This window comes from Protopterus annectens, chromosome 2.part1 (genome assembly GCF_019279795.1).
Source record: "Protopterus annectens isolate FY-2018-M chromosome 2.part1, PAN1.0, whole genome shotgun sequence".
Lineage (NCBI taxonomy): Eukaryota > Metazoa > Chordata > Ceratodontiformes > Protopteridae > Protopterus > Protopterus annectens.
In genome coordinates this window covers 1,796,117,987-1,796,141,622 of record NC_056729.1, presented here as the reverse complement: position 1 = coordinate 1,796,141,622, position 23,636 = coordinate 1,796,117,987, and the positions used below count along the sequence as shown (strand labels likewise).

At 40.1% G+C, this 23,636-nt stretch overlaps 1 protein-coding gene across 11 annotated transcripts in view; it reads right to left on the bottom strand.

Annotated features, from left to right (window-relative positions):
- The window catches only part of HSPG2 (heparan sulfate proteoglycan 2), a 2,126,006-nt gene that overhangs the window by 1,400,584 nt on the left and 701,786 nt on the right, over window positions 1-23,636 (bottom strand). For all 11 annotated transcript variants that reach the window (XM_044063227.1, XM_044063230.1, XM_044063231.1 and 8 more), the window contains one exon: window positions 14,106-14,252. In XM_044063227.1, coding sequence (XP_043919162.1) covers window positions 14,106-14,252 — 147 coding nt within the window. The remainder of the gene's footprint in view (window positions 1-14,105; window positions 14,253-23,636) is intronic.

The following is a 23,636-nucleotide window of genomic DNA, read 5'->3' as shown; positions in this document are numbered from 1 at the left end:
AACCTACATGCCAAGATGCTACACTAGAATAACATCACTTAGATCCAACACAGAAATAGCTCACAAAATTAAACATATACTATTTATTGCAAAGGAACTACTTATCTCAGGAGACATACACCCCAGACCCAGGACCATTCAAAACCATACTCTAAATCAAATAGACATCTGACCTACTGATTCTTAACATCAACATCAGGAGTATATCTAACAAGCTCCCTGACCTACATGCATTCATAAACAACTACTCTCCTGACATACTGACCATTACAGAAACATGGCTAAAACCTAGCACCCAAAATGAAGAAGTCCTCCCCCCAGGTTATAATATCTTAAGACTAGATAGACTAGGCAGAAAGGGAGGTGGGGTCATAATTCTCTTTAAAAACACACTCAACGTCCAACCTCCCCAAACTCCTCTACCTAAATTTCATAACGCGGAAACCTTAGCCTCAGTCTTATATTTATTTAACAAAAAAAGAATCAGCATACTTTGTTGCTACAATTCTCCAGGAAATAACTCCCCGATAATTGAAGAAATCTTACACTGGGCTAGTGATAACCTTCCACAAGAAACGATCCTACTGGGTGACCTAAATACTGACTGGTCAGACTGTAACTCTAACAATCTCACTAACCATATTAACCTCTTCTGATTTTCTTAACTCATTCAAGAACCCACTAGAGTAGATAAAAAAATCCCAAAAACAATCTATTCTTGATTGGACACTGACCAATTGCCCCAAACAAAACTACCATACAGGCTGTCTACCAGATGGTCTTAGTGAACACCTTCCCACATTTTTCCTACACAAACGCACCAACTTACCCAAGCCCACAGCCTATAGACAAATCAGAGGCAACTGCAACCTAAATCCTCTGGAACTTAACACTATTTTAAAACAATGTAATTGGGAGCCTCTATGAACCCTAGGATTAGACCAGGCAGTTGACTACTTCAATAGTACCTTCACCAATGTCCTCAATAGTGTAGCACCCGTAAGGAAGGTAAGAGTTAAGACTAACTATGCACTCTGGCTAAGCAGGGACACAAGAGCCCTACTAAAGTCCAGAGACAAGGCTTGGAAAATCTGGAAGAGGGATAACACTACCCTAGCCAAACAAAATTGCCAACAACTTAGAAATCAGGTCAAGAAACAAACCAAACTTGATAAACAAAACTATTTCCTTGGTGCCCAAAGCAAATACTCAAAAACATCCTCAAAACTTTTGGCAAACTATCAACTCCCTACTAAAACCAGGCAAAACCACCACTCCAGTTCCTAGCTCCACCGATAATAGCAAGAGCATAGCCTCCCAATTTAATCACCATTTCACTGAATCTATTCTGACATTATTGACCCAACTATCCAAAAACAACCATAAGCATACCCTAACCAAATGTCCAGTTAACATTCCTTCCTTTGCCCTCTCTCCTGTTCCCACCTCTACAATTTAAAAAGCCCTCCTGAAATTTAAACCTACCACCCTTGCAGCTGATAGTATACCTGCCAACTTCCTAAAACTAGCTGCTGAATCCTTATCTTATCCTGTCTCTATCCTTATCAACCGCTCAGTACAGGAAGCCTATATCCCTCATCTATGGAAAGTTTCATATATCATTCCACTTCATAAAGGTGGCAACTCTTTTGACTTCTCAGATTACTGCTCAATTGCCATACTATCTCTCTTATCTAAGCTACTTGAGAAATGTATTCATTCCCAGGTTATGCAATTCCTGAACACACATAAACTTTCCACCACAAAACATGGATTCCAGCCATACCATAGTACAACATCCGCCTTTCTCTCTTTTACTAGTTTGGTCAACCAAAACAGAAATTACAATAACTTTGTAACTGCTATATTCTTAGATCTCTCCAAAGCTTTTGATATGGTCTCACACTCCTTACTACTAGATACTCTAGCCTCCCTATCCTTTGCCCCCTCTACTGTGACCTGGTTCAAGAACTATCAATCGGGCAGGCAGCAATCTGTCCAATGTCAAGGCACACTATCTCCCTTACTACCTACTACCATTGGAGTGCCACAAGGTTCAATACTGGGCCCACTTCTTTTTTCTGTTTTCACCAACAATCTGCATACTTCCACCCAACATGCCACACTCATCCAGTATGCAGATGATTCAACTCTAATCTGCTCTGCCCCATCTCTCACCATAATATCTCACTCAGGAATCCTTTACCTTTGTGGAGAAATAGATTACTGTTATCCAACTCATTCTAAACCCCAACCAGACTAAATTGCCCCTATTCACCCCCCAATAAATTGAAAACTTCCCCACTTTCCTTTGCCATCACTTCCAAAAATGACACTACCATCTCTCCTTCAAACCATACTAAACTCCTTGGTGTAGAAACTGACAAAAACCTCCTCTTTGATGTCTATACTTCCCAAACCATCAAAAAAGTACACAAAAAAATGGGAACATTATACAGACACAAAAATGTCCTCTCAGATCAGGCAAGAATCACCCTAGCCCAAACTCATCTATTGTCCACACTAATGTACAGAGCACCAATTCTTACCCTGAACAGAAAACTTGATCTTAAGAAACTTGATCCATGCTATAATAAAATTGCCAAGTTTGCTAACAACTCCTCTTTCAGAACTCAGCACTGTCAGACTATAAGGGGCCTACAATGGCTAGAACTTCCTCAGCTACTCAGTTACCACCAACTAAGCATTGCCTATAACATCCTGAAACATCCTGATAAAACCCCAGCGCTAAGTCAACCTCTCACTCACTACAAAGCTAATGGCTCTATCCGGTCTGTTGACAAATCACTACTGTGTATCTCAAGGGCTAACAATAATGCTGGGTAAGCCCTATTCTCCCACACCATATCTGGAACCTGGAATAGCCCCCCCCCCCCCCCCCGTTCTCTGACTTCTGCATCCACTACCACACTGTTCAAAAACTCACTTAAATCACATCTTATGAACACCTGGCTATGTCCATGTATTGCATAAGATTTATTTTCCTTCGTCATATACCTTCCTTCCTAGTATACTTACTATATATATGCTACAGTACCACAGCTCTAAGTTCTTTATCTCTAGCATGACATTTCACTTGGTAACTAATTGTTTTTTTTTATTACTTCATATACCTTCCTTCCTAGTATACTTAGTGTATATATGTTACACTACCACAACTCTAATTTCTTTATCTCTAGCATGACATTTCCCAAGGTAACCATGGTAACCATATATATATTTTTTTTATTACTTCATATATTGTTGATATTCTCTTTATCTGTTTTACATTTCTGTCTAATTGTTATGTAAATGTGGAGTTTTTCTCCCCAGGCCTCTACTGTAAATTAACCTGGACCAGTAAACAAATGTAAAATAAAATAAATAAATAAATAGTAGCCCAGCAGAATGCATCTGAGATACTTCAGGTACAACTAACATTGATTAAGACGGCAATCCAGGTCATTGCCTGCTACAGGTCCCCAATCGTGTCCCTAGACTCTCACTCCATGTTCCTAAACACCCAGCACTCTTACACTAGGAGACTTCAACTACTCCTCCATCAACTAGAAAAACTACTCAAGCACCAATACACTGGCCCAACGCTTCCTGGAATTCATCAGTTCCAGTGCCTTGGGCCAGCTAATTCTGACCCCCACTAGAGGAAACAACATCCTTGACCTGGTTATTACTACCATGGGCAACCACTGCTCTACACCAAAAGTCAATTCCTCCCTGGTTAGATCCGACCACAAACTAATCACCATGGAAATCCACATCTCACCCACACCCCCCCCCGAAATTTAACCACCTTGAAAAACTTCTCCAAACCTGACTTTTGCTCCTAAAAACATAGGTGGTTAACTTCACGGCACCCATGCCAATGGAAAATAACTGCATGACTGCCGAATCATACACCGATGTGCTGTATGAACATGTACATAAATGCATGGAACTAGACATACCCAACAGAACCAAGAAGCTCTCCTCCAAAAAAAACTAAACCAATCTGGTGGTCCCCTGCCATTAATAAACTCTATAACAGAAGGAAGAAACTGTTGCAGAAAAAGGTGAAGCCCCAAGACTGGAAAAACTCCCTTATTAGCCTCAACAAAAAATTGAGATCCCTCATCAAATCCTCCAAAGGCAGCTATGAAGGCAGAATTGCGGCAGACACTAACAATAATCACAAAGCCTTCTATAGTTATATCAAGAACCTCCGTGGCAATATCCAGATTTGCTCTGCGTTACTGCACAATGGTACCTCCTATACTGAGCCAACAGATATTGCCAACATACTGGCCGACAGATTCAGTGCCAATTTTACCCCCCCCCCAAAGGACCAATCACAATACCAGAAGAATGCCAAGCACCCAGCACTACTGCAGCACAGGTTAAAGCTGCATTGTCCAAGGCCATGAATACAGTTACCATGGGACCCGATGATATCCCTGGCTGTGTTATACATGAACTACATAGCGAATTGGCACCACATCTGTGTGCCCTGTTCAGTCACAGCCTCACCTCAGGCTTTGTCCCTACCAAATGGAGCACTGCTAAAGTTATCCCTCTCCATAAAGGGGGAGCGACTACAGACCTTGGGAATTCTTGCCCCATTAGCCTGACGAGTCTGATATGTAAAGCTTGGCAGTGCATCATCATGGACCTGATTAACAAAGATATAGGAAATCTCCAAACTCTAGACCACACGCAATTTGGCTTTGTGAAAGTGAGATCATCCCTCCTCAACTTGGTTGACTTCTTTGAATCAGTCACCAGGGCTGTGGATGAAGGTAAGGCAGTGCATACAGCCTACCTCAATCTGGCTAAGGCCTTTGATACCATTCCTCACTCAGGAATTACTGATAAACTCACCAAACTAGGCATCAACCCCTATATCACTAGGTGGGTTACAAACTGGCTCACAGATAGAACACACAGTGTGAAAGTAGCGGACTCCAAGTCAGACTGAAGACCAGTCACAAGTGGAGTCCTACAAAGATTGGTCCTGGGTCCTCTCCTGTTCGGCATCTACTTCTCAGACGTCCAAGCCAACACAAAGGGACTCTGGCTGACCAAGTTCACAGATGACTGTAAGCTGGGAGCCATTATTATCTTCTCAAGTGATGCAGACATCCTACAGAAAGGCCTCACTGAGACGAATGACTGGTGTCAAAACCATGGCCTTAAGCTTAATGCCAGAAAATGCGTCATGATCCCCTTTGGTAAAAACTCAGTTCCCACATTGACAGGAGCCCAATGAACACTGAAGGCATTATAACAGATCTGGGGATGCAGGTCAATCACCACATTGCCACTGTGATCAGAAATTCCTTCTACATGACAATTCTTTAGCAAGGGTTTTGCATCCAGGAAGAAGGAGGTCATTGTCTCTCTCTACTCTTCCCTCATTAGACCAATCATTAAGTATAATGCCCCATTTGGCATGTATCTCACTAGACACCCGTTACAGCTGGAGAGGGCACAGAAGTACCTCACGAAGAGGATCCTAGGCATTAAACACATGTCCTACATGAACAGACTCAAAAGACTCCAGCTATTCTCTGTCTCATATCGCCTACTTAGAGACGATCTCTGCATGATTTACAAAGCCATGTCTGACCAAGGTCTGTTAGAAATTCTACATCTAAAGAAATCCCAATCCCTCCACACCACATGCTCCAGAGACCTCAACCTCATTATCACAATCAACAGAACATGCTGGAAGGACATGTTCCTCACCCAGAGACTGCCCAGCCTCTGGAACAGACTTCCCATACATGTCAAGCAGAGCACCTCGCTGTTCCTCTTCAAGAGAAATCTTGATGAGTGATTGGGTAATAGAAAGTTCACCACAGCGATCACTCCAGTGGGAACTAATGTCAGGCGGCATAATACCAGGGCACGTCTATGGGCTAAGCTTGTAAAGGCTACACGGCCATTAGCCTAGTACACACCTACGAACCTACGAATCTATGAAAAAATTATGTCTCACACCATCCCCCAAGAAATAAAACAACCAGCCCTAAAAAGATTACATATCTTTCTATAAAATTGGTCTCAGCACCTGAGCAACACCACCACCACCACCAGGACTCATTTTGAAACTGGTTAAACTTAAGAAAGTGTATGACAGTGTCTGAAAAGGGATTAAACAAATGGGGAAATAATAGCTGAAGAACTGTAGGAGCTACTACCGTAACAAAAATAGCTTTTGCCATGTCTAAGAATTGATTTTTTTCAGCATCATTTTCTTCCCCTCCCTGCTGAAATGCAGCCCTCTTATTAAACAAATGGCCTCGTTGCTCCTTGTGGGAAGGGTCTACAAAAAAGGTATTATCCAGGCACCCCAATCCCAGTCTCCCAGCTGATTCCTGGAGTACCAAAAACTAACAAATGATTTTGGATTACAAGTATAATTAAAAAAAATGCCTGTTATTAACAAAGGATGTGTAAAATGTATGGTAAAATTAGGTCAGCATACTGAAAAATAAATCACACCCAAAATATCATCATTAAATACAAAAAAGAGGTGGTGAAGAAGAAGACAGAGAATCTAGAAGAAACAAGTGCAATAACAGCAAAGACATCTAGCAGGCAGTTCAAACAACACTAACAATATGACCTTCACTTGCTTTGTTTTAATGCCTACATACCATACTGGAAAGTATAGCCTCAAACACAATTCCTGTCATTGGTATTGAAACATTTTGACAGCAAGGGATAAGTAAAATGAGTTATTGTGATGTAATCTAATATGTTTACCTTCTTCTTTCACACATTTACTTTACATTAACCAAAAGTTAACTTTGCAGAGTGGAAACCGTTATACTAAAACGCCCCCTGTTCTCAAATCCCCAATCCATACCACTGCTCATACACAGACTTTTGGAGACCATATGATCAAGTTTTTGAAAACTTGAAGCTTCTGAATGAAGATTGCAGTACAGTGAGGATCAGGAGATCTACCCTTTTCTTCACTTGGAGTTGGTGTATATAATTTTCGGGTGGTGTGGGGGGTGCAGGGGGGGGGGGGCAACGTAAAAAAAGAGAATTTTTTTTGTGATGTTCCAGTTTTCGGAAACTCGGTCATATGGTCTCGTCCGTATGAATTTCAACTTTCTGAAAACTCAATCAACTGACATAGATCCACACATACACACACACACACACACATATATATATATACATATATGTGTGTATATATATATATATATATATATATATATATATACACACACACACATATGACCATATCATAAAAAGTGCTATATATAAATTGCTAGAAGCAATAAGTAGTAAAAATAAGCAAAAAAAAAAAAAAAAAAAAAAAAAAAAACAGGATACTTATTGTTATATATCTCATATCAGAGTTATTGTCAATGCCCCTCCTCCAATTGGCTCAGTGTGCATGGACAGAAATCATCTCAAAGTTAGAGCTTAAATACCAAAAGATACAACTTTAAACAACTTTTTTTTAAAAAAGCTCAAAAGAATCAATGAGTGCTTACTCCAAGACTTAGACCATCCAACCTCCAGTTGGTGTCAGAGCCATGGCCTCAAGCTCAAGGCCAAAAAGTGCATTGTCATCCTCTTTGGTAAAAACTCTGTACCCATGAACTACCACATACGCGGCAGTCTACTTAACGCCGGATGTGTGATAAGAGACCTTGGAACCCAGGTGGACAGTAGTTTCTCCTTTGATAATCACATCGCCATAGTAGTCAGGAAATCCTTCTACATGGCACACCTCATCACATAAGGGTTCTAATCCAGGAAAAGAGAGGTCATTGTTCCCCTCTACTTGACACTCATTACACCCATTAAGGAGTACAATGCCCTTTTTGGAATGTACCTCACAAGACATCTGCAGCAGCTGGAAATGCCACAGAGATGCCTTAGAAAGAGGAATACTGGCCTCAAACAGATGCCCTACACTGACCGTCTCAAAACACTCCAGCTTTACTCCGTTGAATATCGTCTACTCCGAAGTGATTTCTGCCTAACATATAAAGCTATGTCAAACCCAGAGCTGTTGGACATGCTACACCTAAAGAAATCCCAATCCCTCTGAGCTACATGCTCTAGGGACCTAAACCTTGTCACCACAATAAACAGGACATGCTGGAGGGATAGATTCCTGTCTCAGAGACTACCATACTCTGGAACAAGCTACCGATCTATGTCAAGCAAAGTTCCTCATTAGCACTCTTCAAGAAAAATCTTGATGAGTGGATGGGAAATAGGAAATACACCCTGGGGATCACTTCTGTGGCTCTGCTCGACAGGGGCGCAGGAAAATAACTTTCTTGCGTGGCGTAAGCCAGGGAATCTTGTTGGCTAGGCTTTCTCAGGCCCTTGAGCCGATAGCCTACTACCTACCTATGAACTTATGAACCTACATATATATATAAATATATATATGTGTGTGTGTGTGTGTGAGATATCAGCAATGCTTGAACAGTGGTTTTGTACTGACATACATAATAAAGAACACACTACACCAAATCACAATCTATCTTCTTCTTCTTTCGGCTTTCCCCAGTCAGGGATCTCTGCAGCGAATCACCTTGTCCGCTCATGACTGGCAGTGGAGTTTTACGGTGTCAAGTTGCCAGCCCAGCACCCAGCCCTCCACAAAAGGCACACACATCCACACACTCATGCCTAGGGTCAATTTTAGAGTGTCCAATCCACCTACAGCATGTTTTTGGGATGTGGGAGGAAACCGAAGCAACTGGAGGAAACCCACGCGACCACAGGGAGGACATGCAGACTCTGTACAGAAGGCACGCCAGCTGAGGATCAAACCGGACAGCCTCTTCCTGTGAGGCGGCAATGCTAACCGCTGCACCGCCATGGTCCCCCAAATCCTAAAGTCTGAAAAAAGCAGGTTTTCTTCTTTGCAGGTGATGAATTGTGATACTTTATTTTTATTTTTATTTTATTTAACATTTGTTGACCGGGAAAGTCCGACTAGGTTCCAGAGAGCCTGTTTTCAGCAAAGGCCCAGGAAGAAATGCTCCAGATGCATGTCTTTGGAATGTGGGAGGAAACCGGAGTACCCGGAGGAAACCCACGCGAACACAGGGAGAACATGCAAACTCCACACAGAAGGCACCCCTGCCAAGAATCGAACCGGAGAACCTTTTGCTGTGAGGCGACAACGTTAAACGCTGCACCACTGTGCCGCCCTATGTTTTATTTTATATTCCATACTGCTTACACACACACACACATATTTATATATATATACATGCACAGACACACAGACACAACCCACATACACATACATATGCACACATAGAAATGTATAACATTGTTAGAAAGCTATCACATTCACTAAAAGAAAAAAAAATACTTTCTAATTCTGAATGCAGATGTTATTCAAATGACCACTCAGTAAGTATTATTAAGTTCTGTTTCCTCAGAAATGAAACAAAAACACCACATGAATTATGGGAAACATACATTTCAAACATCAGTTCATTATTTTGTTCAATAATAGTATTCACTAAATCATCATTACTATCAAAATAATTCAACAAGTTTAACTTTCTACACCTCTGACAACATTTGTTTTTTAATTATGTAATTTGGGAATGGAAGTGGTAGCAAATTTCAGTCCAGTGTTACGGGCATCAGGCTAAGTCTACTTTATCATTGTTTACAAAGCCATTACTATAATCAAAAACTACCTGTGATATAAACAGCATCACTAAAATGCACAATATTACCTGCAATGCTCTTTAAATGATGTAAGCATTTCATCAGGAGACCACAGTCTCAACCAATCAGTGATATGCTGCAGTAATTTATGGGTAGTGGGGTGCTAGTGTGAAGAGTTTAGTACAGAGTCATTTCTCACCTCCTCTTCAAGAAGTGCAATCTAATACCACAGCCTGCAGCTGTTGTGAGCCCAGCCTGTGCAGGTGGGAGGCTACATGGAACACCTGACATGCAGAGTTCAGCCCCACAAGTTGGAACTAGGGTGTTACCTTCCTACTTCGTCTCTTGTGGGTTAGGCAAGCTAGTGTCAGGTACAAAGGTCACCATCCATCGAGGTCAAGGAGGGGACTGTCAAAACTATGGGTACAGTGGACATGTTTATCCACCATGTCCACTGTCCACTATGGGTACAGTCGACATGGTGGATAAACATGAGCTGGCAGTTTCAGGCCAGGTCTCTGGCTCTCTTATCTTCTCTGTCTCTATCTTGTAGCAGATGTCTCTCATCTAGTGACCATACACACTGACCTTAGAGTGACCAACATGAGCTGGCAGTTTCAGGCCAGGTCTTTGGCTCACTTATCTTCTCTGTCTCTATCTTATAGCAGATGTATCTCAACTAGTGGCCATACACACTGACCTTAGAGTGACTACCTTTCTATCAGCCATCTCCTGAATCAGTATCACTAATTGTTGGGTGGTGTAGTTTTTTTTTTTAGTTCTGATAATGTAAGTGAGGGTGGACAACTTAAACCACCAATACTTCTTGCAATTTATTCTGGCAGTTAGCACAGAGGACTAAAGCTCTGAGCGATTAATGACCTAACTCCTATTGTGAAAGTTTTATTCTGGCAGTTAGCACAGAGGACTAACGCTCTGAGCGATTAATGACCTGACTCCTATTGTGAAAGTTTTATTCTGGCAGTTAGCACAGAGGACTAATGCTCTGAGCGATTAATGACCTGACTCCTATTGTGAAAGTTTTATTCTGGCAGTTAGCACAGAGGACTAACGCTATGAGCGATTAATGACCTGACTCCTATTGTGAAAGTTTTATTCTGGCAGTTAGCACAGAGGACTAACGCTCTGAGCGATTAATGACCTGACTCCTATTGTGAAAGTTTTATTCTGGCAGTAACGCTCTGAGCGATTAATGACCTGACTCCTATTGTGAAAGTTTTATTCTGGCAGTAACGCTCTGAGCGATTAATGACCTGACTCCTATTGTGAAAGTTTTATTCTGGCAGTAACGCTCTGAGTGATTAATGACCTGACTCCTATTGTGAAAGTTTTATTCTGGCAGTTAGCACAGAGGACTAACGCTCTGAGCGATTAATGACCTGACTCCTATTGTGAAAGGTAGAGCTTGATTCCTTCCACCTCCATTCGTCTTTGCAACTTTGAACAAGTCACTTAACCAGACAGTGCTCTTGGGTCACCCATGAAAAGGGATCTGTGTCCAGTGACATGGTAACAGGTAGATAAACAAATGAAGGACATCATTCTAGCTGATGGGGAAATGAAGCTAGAATTGTTGGTGGTCCTGCTTTGGTATCTAGTTATTACAGCACACTCTGAAGTGTCTTTCTCTATTTTCTTGAGCTAAAAGCATAATAATTTTTAGTGATGAATGCAAAGAGGAGATCCAGTCAGTACAAACAATGGAAAAAAAAACTACTCACGTGGCAGGCATGGGCACTTTACCACATCATAGACTTATGGGGACAAAATTTCTACTAAAACAGTGCTCGAGTTTTTCTTTTCTTTCTTTCATTTATTACTATTAAAAGTAACGTGGCAAAGATAACCAGATAGCTGTCACTACTCCAACACTAACCCTGAATTAGGACTAGTTTATTCTTGGCAGCACAACATTTGAGCACAGAGACAAATATAAACATGACACCAGTATGAATATCAGCTTGTCCAATGAAGGAAGCCAGTATCATACTCCTGATCAACTTAATTGGAAATAAATGCAGCCCATATCTGGGTAAAGCAATGCACCACACTGTAGGAACTCTACTGTAACAATAAACGTTTGTAGTTTTTGTATGCACTATAGAAAATGGAACACTTATTCATGCAACTACTGGTATTAATAGTCTGTACAACAAAAAAAAAAGAAAATCCTGTTGAGAAGTAAGCAAGGATGTGCCTAACATAACAAAACGTTCCTCATTAGTCTAAACAAGTGAATCAGGGAAGCAGTCAAGTCCCTGAAAGCAGACTTTAAGGTAAAAATAGCTTTTTTTCATTTATGTCCACAATTTTATGGGCAACACCCAAATTTCACTTACCCATCATCTCCAGTTCTCTTCCAAGAAATACCATCCACCACTACACTGCCAATTGTCACCAAAGAACAGGCTGCCAGTGTGCTGTCTAAAGCTAAAAACATGTCTCCAGTGGGGCCTGACGATATATCAGATAGCCTCTTAAACAGCTTAAATCAGGACTCATCATGTCCATTAGGATCTCTGTTTACAGCCTCTGGACTAGCTTTGTCTTAGAAGAGTGGAGGAGAGAACAGTCATCCCTCTACATAAAGGGGGACCATATACTGACTCGGGAAATTATAGACCCCTAAGTTTGACTAGTCTTACATGTAAGGCCGTGGAAAGAATACTCATGGACCTGATAAATAATGATATAGGGAACCTCCAAATACTGGACCCAAACCAATTCAGCTTTGTCAAGGGCTGGTCATTTCTTTGGGAAAGTCACTAAGGCTATGAATGATGGTAAAACAGTGCATACTGCCTACCACAACCTGGCCAGGGCATTTGACACAATTCCCCACTTGAGGTATTATAAATAAACTCAGAAAACTGGACATAAATCCCTACACCACCAGATGGATAGCCAACTGGCTCATAGACAGTACACATGTCGCCAAAGTGGGTGAATCCAGATCCAGAAAACAGGCCAGTTACTACTGGTGTGCCACAGGACTCAGTGCTGGAGCCACTCCTATTCGAAATATACTTATCTGAAGTCAAGGCTGATGTGGAAGGCCTCTGGATGACATAGTTTGCCTAAGACTGCAAGCTGGGCCAATCAATGAATCCTCCAAATATATAGAAATCCTTCAGGAGGGTCTAGATCACACAAATGAAAGGTGCCAGAACCATGACCAAAAACTAAATGTGAAAAAATGCACTGTCATACCCTTTAGGAAGTCAAACTCCCCTGCAAACTATAACATCAATAGCACACCCCTAAGAGTAGACTCAGAGGTTAGAGATCTAGGCACACAGATAGATAGTAGCCTGCAGTTAGACCACCATGTGCCCACAGTGGTGAGGAAGTCCTTTGTTTATGGCACAACGTATAAGTAAAGATATGGCATCCAGACCCAAGGAAACTATACTCAGCCCTCATTAAACCAATAATTGAGTACAATGCACCATTTAGCATGTACTTGTCGAGGCACTTACAGTAGCTGGACTGACCTCAGAGGTTCCTCACAAAGAAAATACAGGGTGTAAACAGCATGAATTATGCATCTAGACTTAAAGCCCTATCCTCTTACTCTGCCTCCTACCCACTATAAAGGGATGACCTATGCCTAACCTTCAAGGCATTCACAAATCCAGCCCTGATGGAGCTGCTACACATCTACAAGTCAAACACCATGACGGTCACCAGACCTATGGATGCAAACACTCAGCAAATGAAACAAAACATGCTGGAGAGACAGATATGTTTCTCAGAGATTGTGCCTTCTTTGGAACAGGCTTCCTATTCCCATTAAGCAGAGCCCTTCCCTGGCCCTCTTCAAATGTAATTTGGATCAACAGATGGGGAATCTCAAATTCCCAACTGGGTTAGTGCCTATGCCCCTTATGGATGGGACAATCTGTACGACACTCAATACACAGGCAGAAATCCTCTTCTTGCCCTAGGGGCCATATAGTGGGTAAAACTGGGTTATATTGGCTAGGCTTGTAAGGGCCCTTAAGCTGTTAGCCTAGTAATCTCTTATGATCCTACGAACCTATAATATTTCAGACTGCTAGTGTATTTGTCTTATGAAGTACTTAGTTTACTGATTTCACTGTTCTACCCAATGGGGGTTTCTGACAGTGTACTACACATAACACCAAAGAATGGGACACTTATTCACACATATTTTCTCAAAATTGTATCATCACAGTTAATAAATGTTTTCAGCGCACCGCAATGCGGTGCAGTGCCTTAATTTGAATTTGTCGCACAGTATGTAAATTGCTTTCATCACTTCATCTCATAACTTTCATCAGTTTGAGTAAATTATCCAAATGACTAACACAATATCATTTTTTATAGAACAGAGGCAAATCCCAACAAAGTGTGGAAAGTCAGTGTTCAATAAGAAGAGAAGAGCCACTCACCTTTAAAGTCGTCTTCCTCTGTAAATCGGAGTCTGATTTGGTTTCTGTAACGACCTGTTGAACGGCAGATCTTTGTAATACCAAAGCAGAAGCAAGGAAGGCAATCTGTGCTACCATCAATGCTGAAATGCCCCTCAGGACAAGGTCCTGTTTAGAACAGCGAAAAATGATTAATATTAAAAAGGTGACTGGTTACCTTAGGAAGAAAACTGACATAAACTGGAGATGTTTTAGACTCCCAACAGCCACAATAAATTTCACAATTGAGTACAGTCTTGCATCAGGGTAAAACTGGGAATATTCTGCAAACGTTAAAGTCAGGTAGAAAAAAAAAACACTTTTACAATACATGGTACTAGCAATAAGTACAGCTAAAGTATTAAAAATACTTAACTTGATAGACAAATGGTAAAAAATACAGACTATCTTGTAGGCACAGTTCTAGTAGTGATATGTGGGGTTTATATTCACACACAGGTCCAAATCTGTGAATGGGTTAGGAAACAAAAGAATGAATTGTGAACACTTCTGTTGTTTGGCTAGAAATTCAATGAGTCATTAAATTACTGCAAACATACACTGCGTTGTATACATAATACCTAGAAAAGTTTGCAGAACTATATATGTTTTATATACATACTACACACACACACACATATATATATATATATACATATATATATATATATATATATATATATATATATATATATATATATATATATGTATAGCCTTTCTGATTGATTTACTTGTGAAGACCTTAATGGACATACCTGAGGAGTCATAAAAGACATTTGACAAGCCAATTTTTTCAAAGTATATCACACAGAAATGTTAATATCTAATACAGCATAAATGTTATGGTGAACTGAAAAAAGCAAAGTTATTAGGAAGCACTTTACAGCTGTGCTGATTTCAAACTCCAAACACATTTTGTTTTCAAGTATCATTTTGAATATAAAAAATATACGTTTCTGCAGTTTAGCAGGAAAGTGGTACAGTGACTAGCACCATAGCCTCATAGCTCTTTGTTCTCGGTTATGTTTACTATGATCATGAACAGCATAAACAGTGTATCAGAGAATAATTAAATAAATGCCTGAGTGAATGAATGTTTGTTCTACAATGTGGCAAGAATTCCCAAACTGTTATGTCTCAATGCAACAAAGTTATTCATTAAATTATCTTTCGAATTATACCATGCAAGTGATTTTTGTGCCTTTTGTATCTGACAAAAGTACAGCAATGTGGACATTTCGCTTGTTTTTTTTTTTTTTAAATTGCATTTGCAAAAAACACCCAACATCTCTCAAACCATAACAAATTGCACACGTATAGACTTCACTGCAGGGAATGCATAAATTTGTGAGTTAACTGCCTTTGTGGACTATGGGAGGTTTCATAGGAGGAAAACTAACGATGACCTTGGGTGTCACAAGATATGATATTAGTCTTGTCCCACTCAGTAAACCATCTTAAGACACAACTGTAATAGGCCACAAAGAGTTAAAAGAAAGATAACAACCAGACAGCTGTTAGCACTCTCTGCTCATTCTGCAAAACACCGTTGACTTATGAATGCAACTTTATTGAGTGAGTGTTATTCATTCCCGGGTAGGTGCGCTATGTGTTTTCCCACTGGAAGAATGATCCATGTGCTGTTAGGCTAATCAAAATTATATGGGTGGTGATATTTATTTATTTATTTTACATTTGTTGGCCGAGATTGTCTGACTGAGCTGGAGAGCCCTTTTTCAGCGGAGGCCCGTGGAGAAAAGCTCCAACATGTTATATGATTTTCATTACAAATTAGCATAAACAGCAATGTTACAGGATTATTACAAGGCATTAAGTAGCAATACAATGTTATACAGTGTCAATAATCAGGAGTATATCATAACTATTTCAAAATGTATAAAAATAAATATGTCGTTAAGATGAGTATAGCTTTTGAGGTAAGTGGTTAAAAAAAAGTTAGCTTTTGAGGTAAGTGGTTAAAAAAAAGTTTTATCATGATGTAGTTGCATGAAGGCAAGACAATTACAAAAGAATGTTTCTCTGAGGCAATTTGCTTAATAGATTTTAGAAGACAGTAGAAAGAGTAGTCAAGGAAGATTAGAGAGAGCTAGTGAGAAGAGTGGGTTAAGTGCAGAAAGTAGATTAAGGTATGAGAAGTAGGGGATGTTAAGGAGGGAGAGTGCAGTGGCAGGACCAGTGACTTTTAAAGTGCTCTTTGGTGGCTGCACATTATAAAGCACTCCTACTAGCTCAGTGAAAGGGAGGTATGACCGCACATTTAAGGACATAAACTTTACCAGCCATAGTTCATACAGTAATAGGCAAAAAGCAATCTTCAGTAAGAAAACATCTTCTGCTGGTGGGCTGACATTACATATTTTGCAAGTAAAGTAGAAGGAGAGAGGCAGCTCTCAGATCAAGCTTTATACAAATGCAAGTACTGTCAAAGAAATGAAGATGTGCACTTCAGTGAGAGTTACACAACCAACAGTGTTACTCACCCAATACAACAATAGGATGACACAATTTGTATTAATTTAACTGTCAGTGAAATGCAGATTCACAGTTTTCACTGAAGTATTTACCATAAAGTTTCATTAACTGCCCTACACAACTCTATGACCTAATTCTCTGTTTAGGCAGCAATATTTCATCTACTCTTTTTCTGATGTTCTTTTGAGTCTTTTATTGTGTGTGTGTGTGTGTGTGTGTGTGTGTGTGTGAAATGTTTAGGACCAACACTCTTATCCCGGGCTATCTTTTTTACTTTCTGGATTTGGTAAATTATTTGTCTTTCCCTTGGTTAACCACATTCATTTAGAACCCATTTCCTCCTTAACTGGCATTGTAGCAGTGTTAACGGACAACTGTGCCCAGCTAAATGAAAAAATAATCATAACTTGATGTCTCGTAAGACTTCCTGCTTTTATATCACTTGTAAAAGTGTCACTATCTTTTTCATTGACTTGTTTGATTTTATAACTGCTACCTTTAAAGTAAGATTTTAGACTACATCTTCTACATATGAAAGTTCAGACGGAAAGATGTGATAATGCAGCTGATTTTATTAGTGTTTCTATGAAAAACCTCATCAGTCTAAAAATTCATGGCTTACAGGAAAAAAGGCTTTGTATTAGAACACTACCTCACTGTCATTTCTGTGCAGAAATGGGCATGGTGAAAATGATTGACATGGCAAGACTGTGTGACGTAGCATGTTAATTATGCATGATTGACAAAACATACAGATTCGCCAGTGTCATCATGAATATTAATTGTTTGATTGTAGCTTACCATGTTCGTTAAAGTTGTGCGATCTTGGAGTTGGTATATTTAAGTGGGGGGTGTGGGGGGGGCACAGCCCCCCAACATGGGGGGGGGGCCGCCCTCCTGCAAAAATGAGAAGGGATTTCTTCAAAATGTTTTTTTTTTCAAAAGATGTTCAGAGTTCCTGTCCATCAGACAGTGGGGAGCAGCAGCCCTCTTAGCACTGAGTCATTTCAGAGTTTGGATGTGAAAAATGACTTGGACACAGAAAAGCAGCCATCTTAGCATAGAGTTTGACAGTGCTGTTTAACAGTGCTGTTTGACAGTGTTGTTTGACAGTGCTGTTTGACAGTGCTGTTTGACAGTGTTGTTTGACAGTGCTGTTTGACAGTGTTTGACAGTGTTGTTTGACAGTGCTGTTTGACAGTGTTGTTTGACAGTGTTGTTTGACAGTGCTGTTTGACAGTGTTGTTTGACAGTTCTGTTTGACAGTGCTGTTTGACAGTGCTGTTTGACAGTGTTGTTTGACAGTGCTGTTTAGCAGTGCTGTTTGACAGTGTTGTTTGACAGTGTTGTTTGACAGTACTGTTTGACAGTGCTGTTTGACAGTGTTGTTTGACAGTGCTGTTTGACAGTGTTGTTGACAGTGCTGTTTGACAGTGCTGTTTGACAGTGCTGTTTGGCAGTGCTGTTTAACAGTGCTGTTTGACAGTGCTGTTTGACAGTGCTGTTTGACAGTGTTGTTTGACAGTGCTGTTTGACAGTGCTGTTTGACAGTGTTGTTTGACAGTGCTGTTTGACAGTGCTGTTTGACAGTGCTGTTTGGCAGTGTTGTTTGACAGTGCTGTTTGACAGTGCTGTTTGACAGTGTTGTCTGACAGTGCTGTTTGACAGTGTTGTTTGACAGTGCTGTTTGGCAGTGTTGTTTGACAGTGTTGTTTGACAGTGCTGTTTGACAGTGCTGTTTGACAGTGTTTGACAGTGCTGTTTGACAGTGCTGTTTGACAGTGTTGTTTGACAGTGCTGTTTGACAGTGTTGTTTGACAGTGCTGTTTGACAGTGTTGTTTGACAGTGCTGTTTGACAGTGCTGTTTGATAGTGCTGTTTGACAGTGCTGTTTGACAGTGCTGTTTGACAGTGTTGTTTGACAGTGCTGTTTGACAGTGCTGTTTGACAGTGTTGTTTGACAGTTCTGTTTGACAGTTCTGTTTGACAGTGCTGTTTGACAGTGCTGTTTGACAGTGTTGTTTGACAGCGTTGTTTGAAAGTGTTGTTTGACAGTGCTGTTTGACAGTGCTGTTCTTTACTTTTTGCTTACATTCTTGTTATCACTTTCTCTCCACCTTTTGATTATTAAAAGTGTTTTGCTGATCAACTTATCCCCATATGCACATGCACTGCACTTGTTGAATGCAACTATATATTAAACTAGGAAAACTAAATGCAATAATACTTGCTAGTCAGAATAAAGAACGTACAGTTTAATACCTGTTCTTCATCCGGCAATCATGAATGAACATTGAGGGAAATTGGCTAGGCTTCACATGGGCAGCTAGCCTAGTACTTATCTATGAAGTTGGGGTTTGACGTAATGGTTAAGATATTCACTTCACAAATACATAGTACAGGGCGTGATTCTCACTTAAAGCAAAACACCAGTTGGTACAATGGTTAAGGTATTCACCTCCCATGCACAAGATACAAGGTTTTATTCTCAGCTCTGGTAAGAGTTTATTGATTGAACAGGTAACATTTGCTGGCAGCTTGTGTGGCTCAGTGGACTAGGGGATTTAGCATAGGTGATGGTGTTGATGGTTCTGGTATTCACTTCACAAATACATAGTACAGGGTGTGATTCTCACTTAAAGCAAAACACCAGTTAGTACAATGGTTAAGGCATTCACCTCCCATGCACAAGATACAAGGTTTGATTCTCAGCTCTGGTAAGAGTTTATTGATTGAACAGTTAACATTTGCTGGCAGCTTGTGTGGTTCAGTGGACTAGGGGAGTTAGCATAGGTGATGGTGTTGATGGTTCTGGTATTCACTTCACAAATACATAGTACAGGGTGTGATTCTCACTTAAAGCAAAACACCAGTTAGTACAATGGTTAAGGTATTCACCTCCCATGCACAAGATACAAGGTTTGATTCTCAGCTCTGGTAAGAGTTTATTGATTGAACAGATAAAATTTGCTGGCAGCTTGTGTGGCTCAGTGGACTAGGGGAGTTAGCATATTTGAAGGTGTTGATGGTTCTAATCTGGAAGTACCCACATGCTTTAGATGTGAGATATTATTGAGAGGGAGGTTGGCATAATGGATAACATGTTTACCTTAGGAACACACGGTGTAGGGCTTGATTCTGACATGGGGTAATTGGCTAGGCTTAAAATGACCCACAAGGGCAGTTAACCTAGTACTAATCTATGAACCTATGACACATTTGTTATGCTGTACTAGCTGCACAATGTAAGTATTAACTACAATCACAGTATGGTCAATGAAGCATAATAGTGCTATTACAATGATTAAAAGTCCAGCTGTAAAAAAAGTAGATTCAGTTAGCTATAATGTCACAATAACATTAAAATCGCTGGGTGTCTGCAATGCCAAAATATATGCACAGTCATTTTTACAAATCTCTCACTTGGGATGTATGTTGGCAGAATAGTGTTTGTAACACTGTGGGAAACTGTAATCTGAGACAAGAACTAATTAAGAAGCCCCCACATAAGCTAAAGATGTACTGACATTTATTTTTACCACCCTGTCAATATGTTAAAGCTTCCAGATGTTTAGTTAACAGTGTCTTGTAGAAGAGATGACAACCCAGTCTAACAATACCAAATTATGCTGTGCAAAATGCTAAGATCAGCTGGTGTAACTTAACTGTGTCTTCCATTTGTAAATTAGAATTTGCTACATCATGATACCATATGGTGCTGTGAAATACCTAGTGTACTAGTACTGCTGCCTTGTGATGCAATTTTCATGCATTCCATTCCGCTGCCATAAATATGCTGAGAAAAGATGTAGGCGTAGGTAGCGTACACTGTCACACCAGCAGTTCAAATGCCCCCTTTCTCCAGTCCAAGACAGATGCAAACATTAATGCAATCTGTTTGTAAACAGTGAGAAAATGTTAGCTGTTTAAGCATGTTTAAGAACTGTGACAGATGGTTCAAATCTGCAGATACCGTGGTGCTATGTTATGCCCACATTCGTTTATCAGCAAGTGAATAAGGAGGAAAGAACAGCACAGATGGTATATGACATCAACCTTCTCAATGCTGTCTGACTGTGTATAAAATCCAGAGGCATTATGTGGTGGATATGCAAATTCCAATCTTAATCCAGAGAAACTGGCTCACTTAATAATGATTATGTTGTCAGAAGTTAATCGCTATACTGAGAATGATGTGGGAAAGCATACAGATACACTGTTGCTGTATTTTGGGTTTACAGCAGTGTGCCATAAATTATTTGTTCAAGATAACTTGGAATAGCAGAGTATGATACAGAGTATCCCATTTTTGAAAAAAAAATTAGCAATTTTTCCTGAGAAACTTTTTATTGTATATGGAATAATTCACTCTAAAGCACAAATGTACCCTGTAGAAGTGTGATCTTTCAGTGCACAGTACATACATATCCATCCATACATAACTCGTTTTTACCAGTTTTACACATACCAATTACTATTTGGTCTAGTTCTACATCCTCTTGGGGACTACACATTCCTCCATCCATACCACTGTCAGAATGACTCTTCTGACTAATAAAAATGTGTCTGCAGTTTCTCATAACATTATTCACTGACCTTAAAACCACTGAGTCTTAAAAGTTTACAAATTCAGTGTTGTGGAAGAGCAACTGAAAGATTTAGATTATTCAACACTACTATCAGATATCAAAAAGCAATAACAAAAAATTCACATGGTAGTCACATTACCACTTGATCTTCATGGAACAAGCTCTTTCATTATAATAACAAACGAGATTCTGTTCACAGATGTCCACTTTCACCCAGCTCATTTTTCACAGCAGTCAATGATTTTCCCTGTTGTGAGGTAACATCTGCCTACGTCCTTAAGAGATGGCTGGCAGGTGCTCCTCATCAACCTGCATTACCCATGATCCTATTTTCAGTTCTTCAAGTCTGAAATTTATGAAAACCTGTAACTACAATATTAACAACTACAACACTGAAAAACACTGCTAATATGAATGCTGACCATGAGAAAATAAGTAAACAGAAGTTATAAATGCTGCTAAAAGGAGACAAGGAGTGTAGCTGCTGCAAAAGGCCATGAATCAAACATTCAGAGTTACGATAATATGGTTTTATACTCATAAACAGGGGTATAACATTGTGGAGGACTACAGAAAAATGTGACCTCAATCAAGTATTCAGGTATTTTGTTGGACCAGACCCTAACATATGGGCCTCAGGTAACTACCAACACAGGTCGAAAATATCGAGGAAACTAAATCTCTGCTAAAAATACACTCAATATCTACATCTGACTGCTGATACTGCAAATGAGGAAGGGGTGCTCATACCTCAGATGAAATATGAACTTTAATACCACTCTCCTCACAAAGGAATGTAACACCTCCTCAGACCTTAGTGAACACAATCTGGAAATCCTTACTTTATGGCAAAGGGAACATCACTGTAAATTTGGGAAAGAATATTATTTTGCAGCTTATTGTTTAAACTGCATTTCCTAGACTACTTTTCAACCACAGTCGATAAAGCTTGCTGTTTGCCAAAGCAATACCTTGTAATATTACCTACTTATGCTGCTAATTCCTAAGCAAAGGTGTAACCTCCCGAAAGGAGACAGACCATTCTTAATGAATGTTCCTTGCACCTGGGACCAGATATCCACCATGGTGCAAAATTCTGAAAATCTGCTTTGCCTAATGGACAAAGAAGGAAGGAAGGGATAAGAACAGACTTAGTAAATTTAGAAGACAAACGTTTGTGTCATGTCCTTTGTCAGAGAACATACAATGGTTCTGGCTATGCAGGGCAGAGACCTTAAGCTCACTAAAACACTTGACAAATGTTTCTTTTATGTGTATGTGCATGTGCACCCGTGTGTGTGTGTGTGTGTGTGTGTGTGTGTGTGTGTGTGTGTGTGTGTGTGTGTGTGTGTGTTCATGTATGTGTGTGCGCGCGTGCGTGTGTGTGTGAGTGTGTGTGTGAGTGTGTGTACACTCAACTTCTTTTGTTAAGAGGTGTAGTTAATAGAAATTCAAACATCTTGGTGGTGTTGTTACTAGACTGATGAGATATTCTGGAAGGAAACATATATATCATTAGCCAGCTGTTCTAAAGCAGTAAAAAGTACTGAAGATAGTGAGTAACACCTGTTTTACTGTAGATATGTTAAAAAACATTAGAGGGGTACAGGGCAGTCATTAACTTGTGAAAGGGTTGTTCAGTTGCTGGAAGAAGCCTGGACAAATGTCTGGTAGTGATGAAAAGAAACTGATTTGCTGTTTTCTGACGTAAGACTGCCATCATTATATTCCATCATTCTGTATCACCTCCACTGAGAAATGGTCACCACTGTCCTGCACTTAAAACTCTCCCCTGGCAACCGCTGTTCTTCACCTGAAACTCTCCCCTGACACAGGAACCCTTTTAGTTCTTTTAGAAACTATGTAACACTACCTCTCTCATTAGACCATATTATACCCTAGCAATAGCTGAGACAGCACTCTCTAAAATAGTGCCACACTGCTGAAACAAAATCACACAGGACATTCGGTCAACAACTACACGCAAAAGACTTTAGAAAATCGCTGAAGAGATGCATAAAATAATTATTTCAATTTCACTGCTTTAACTAATTTCTAATCCACTAAGCCTGTGCTCATGTAGATCAGTTCAACTTTTTTACTCCACCTTCCATTGGAAAAGCTCTCCTGTCCTTATTTCTATATTTCCTTTCCTCTTTTACTTCTCTCTCCTTTTCACCACTTTTCTACTCTGACTTTGGTTCTCTTCCTGTTGCACCAAACATTTGCCACTCTTTTCTTCCTCACGGCTTTCCACATCTACCTGTCCACCTACTATTTTACCACCATTTATCTTTGGTCCATTCATCCTTGCACCTTCTATTCCCCAGCCTTTTCTACTGCTCAGCTATATCCATCTACCTGTCCATCTACCTGTCCATCTACCTGTCCATCTACCTGTCCATCTCCCTTGTTACCACCTACTATGTTT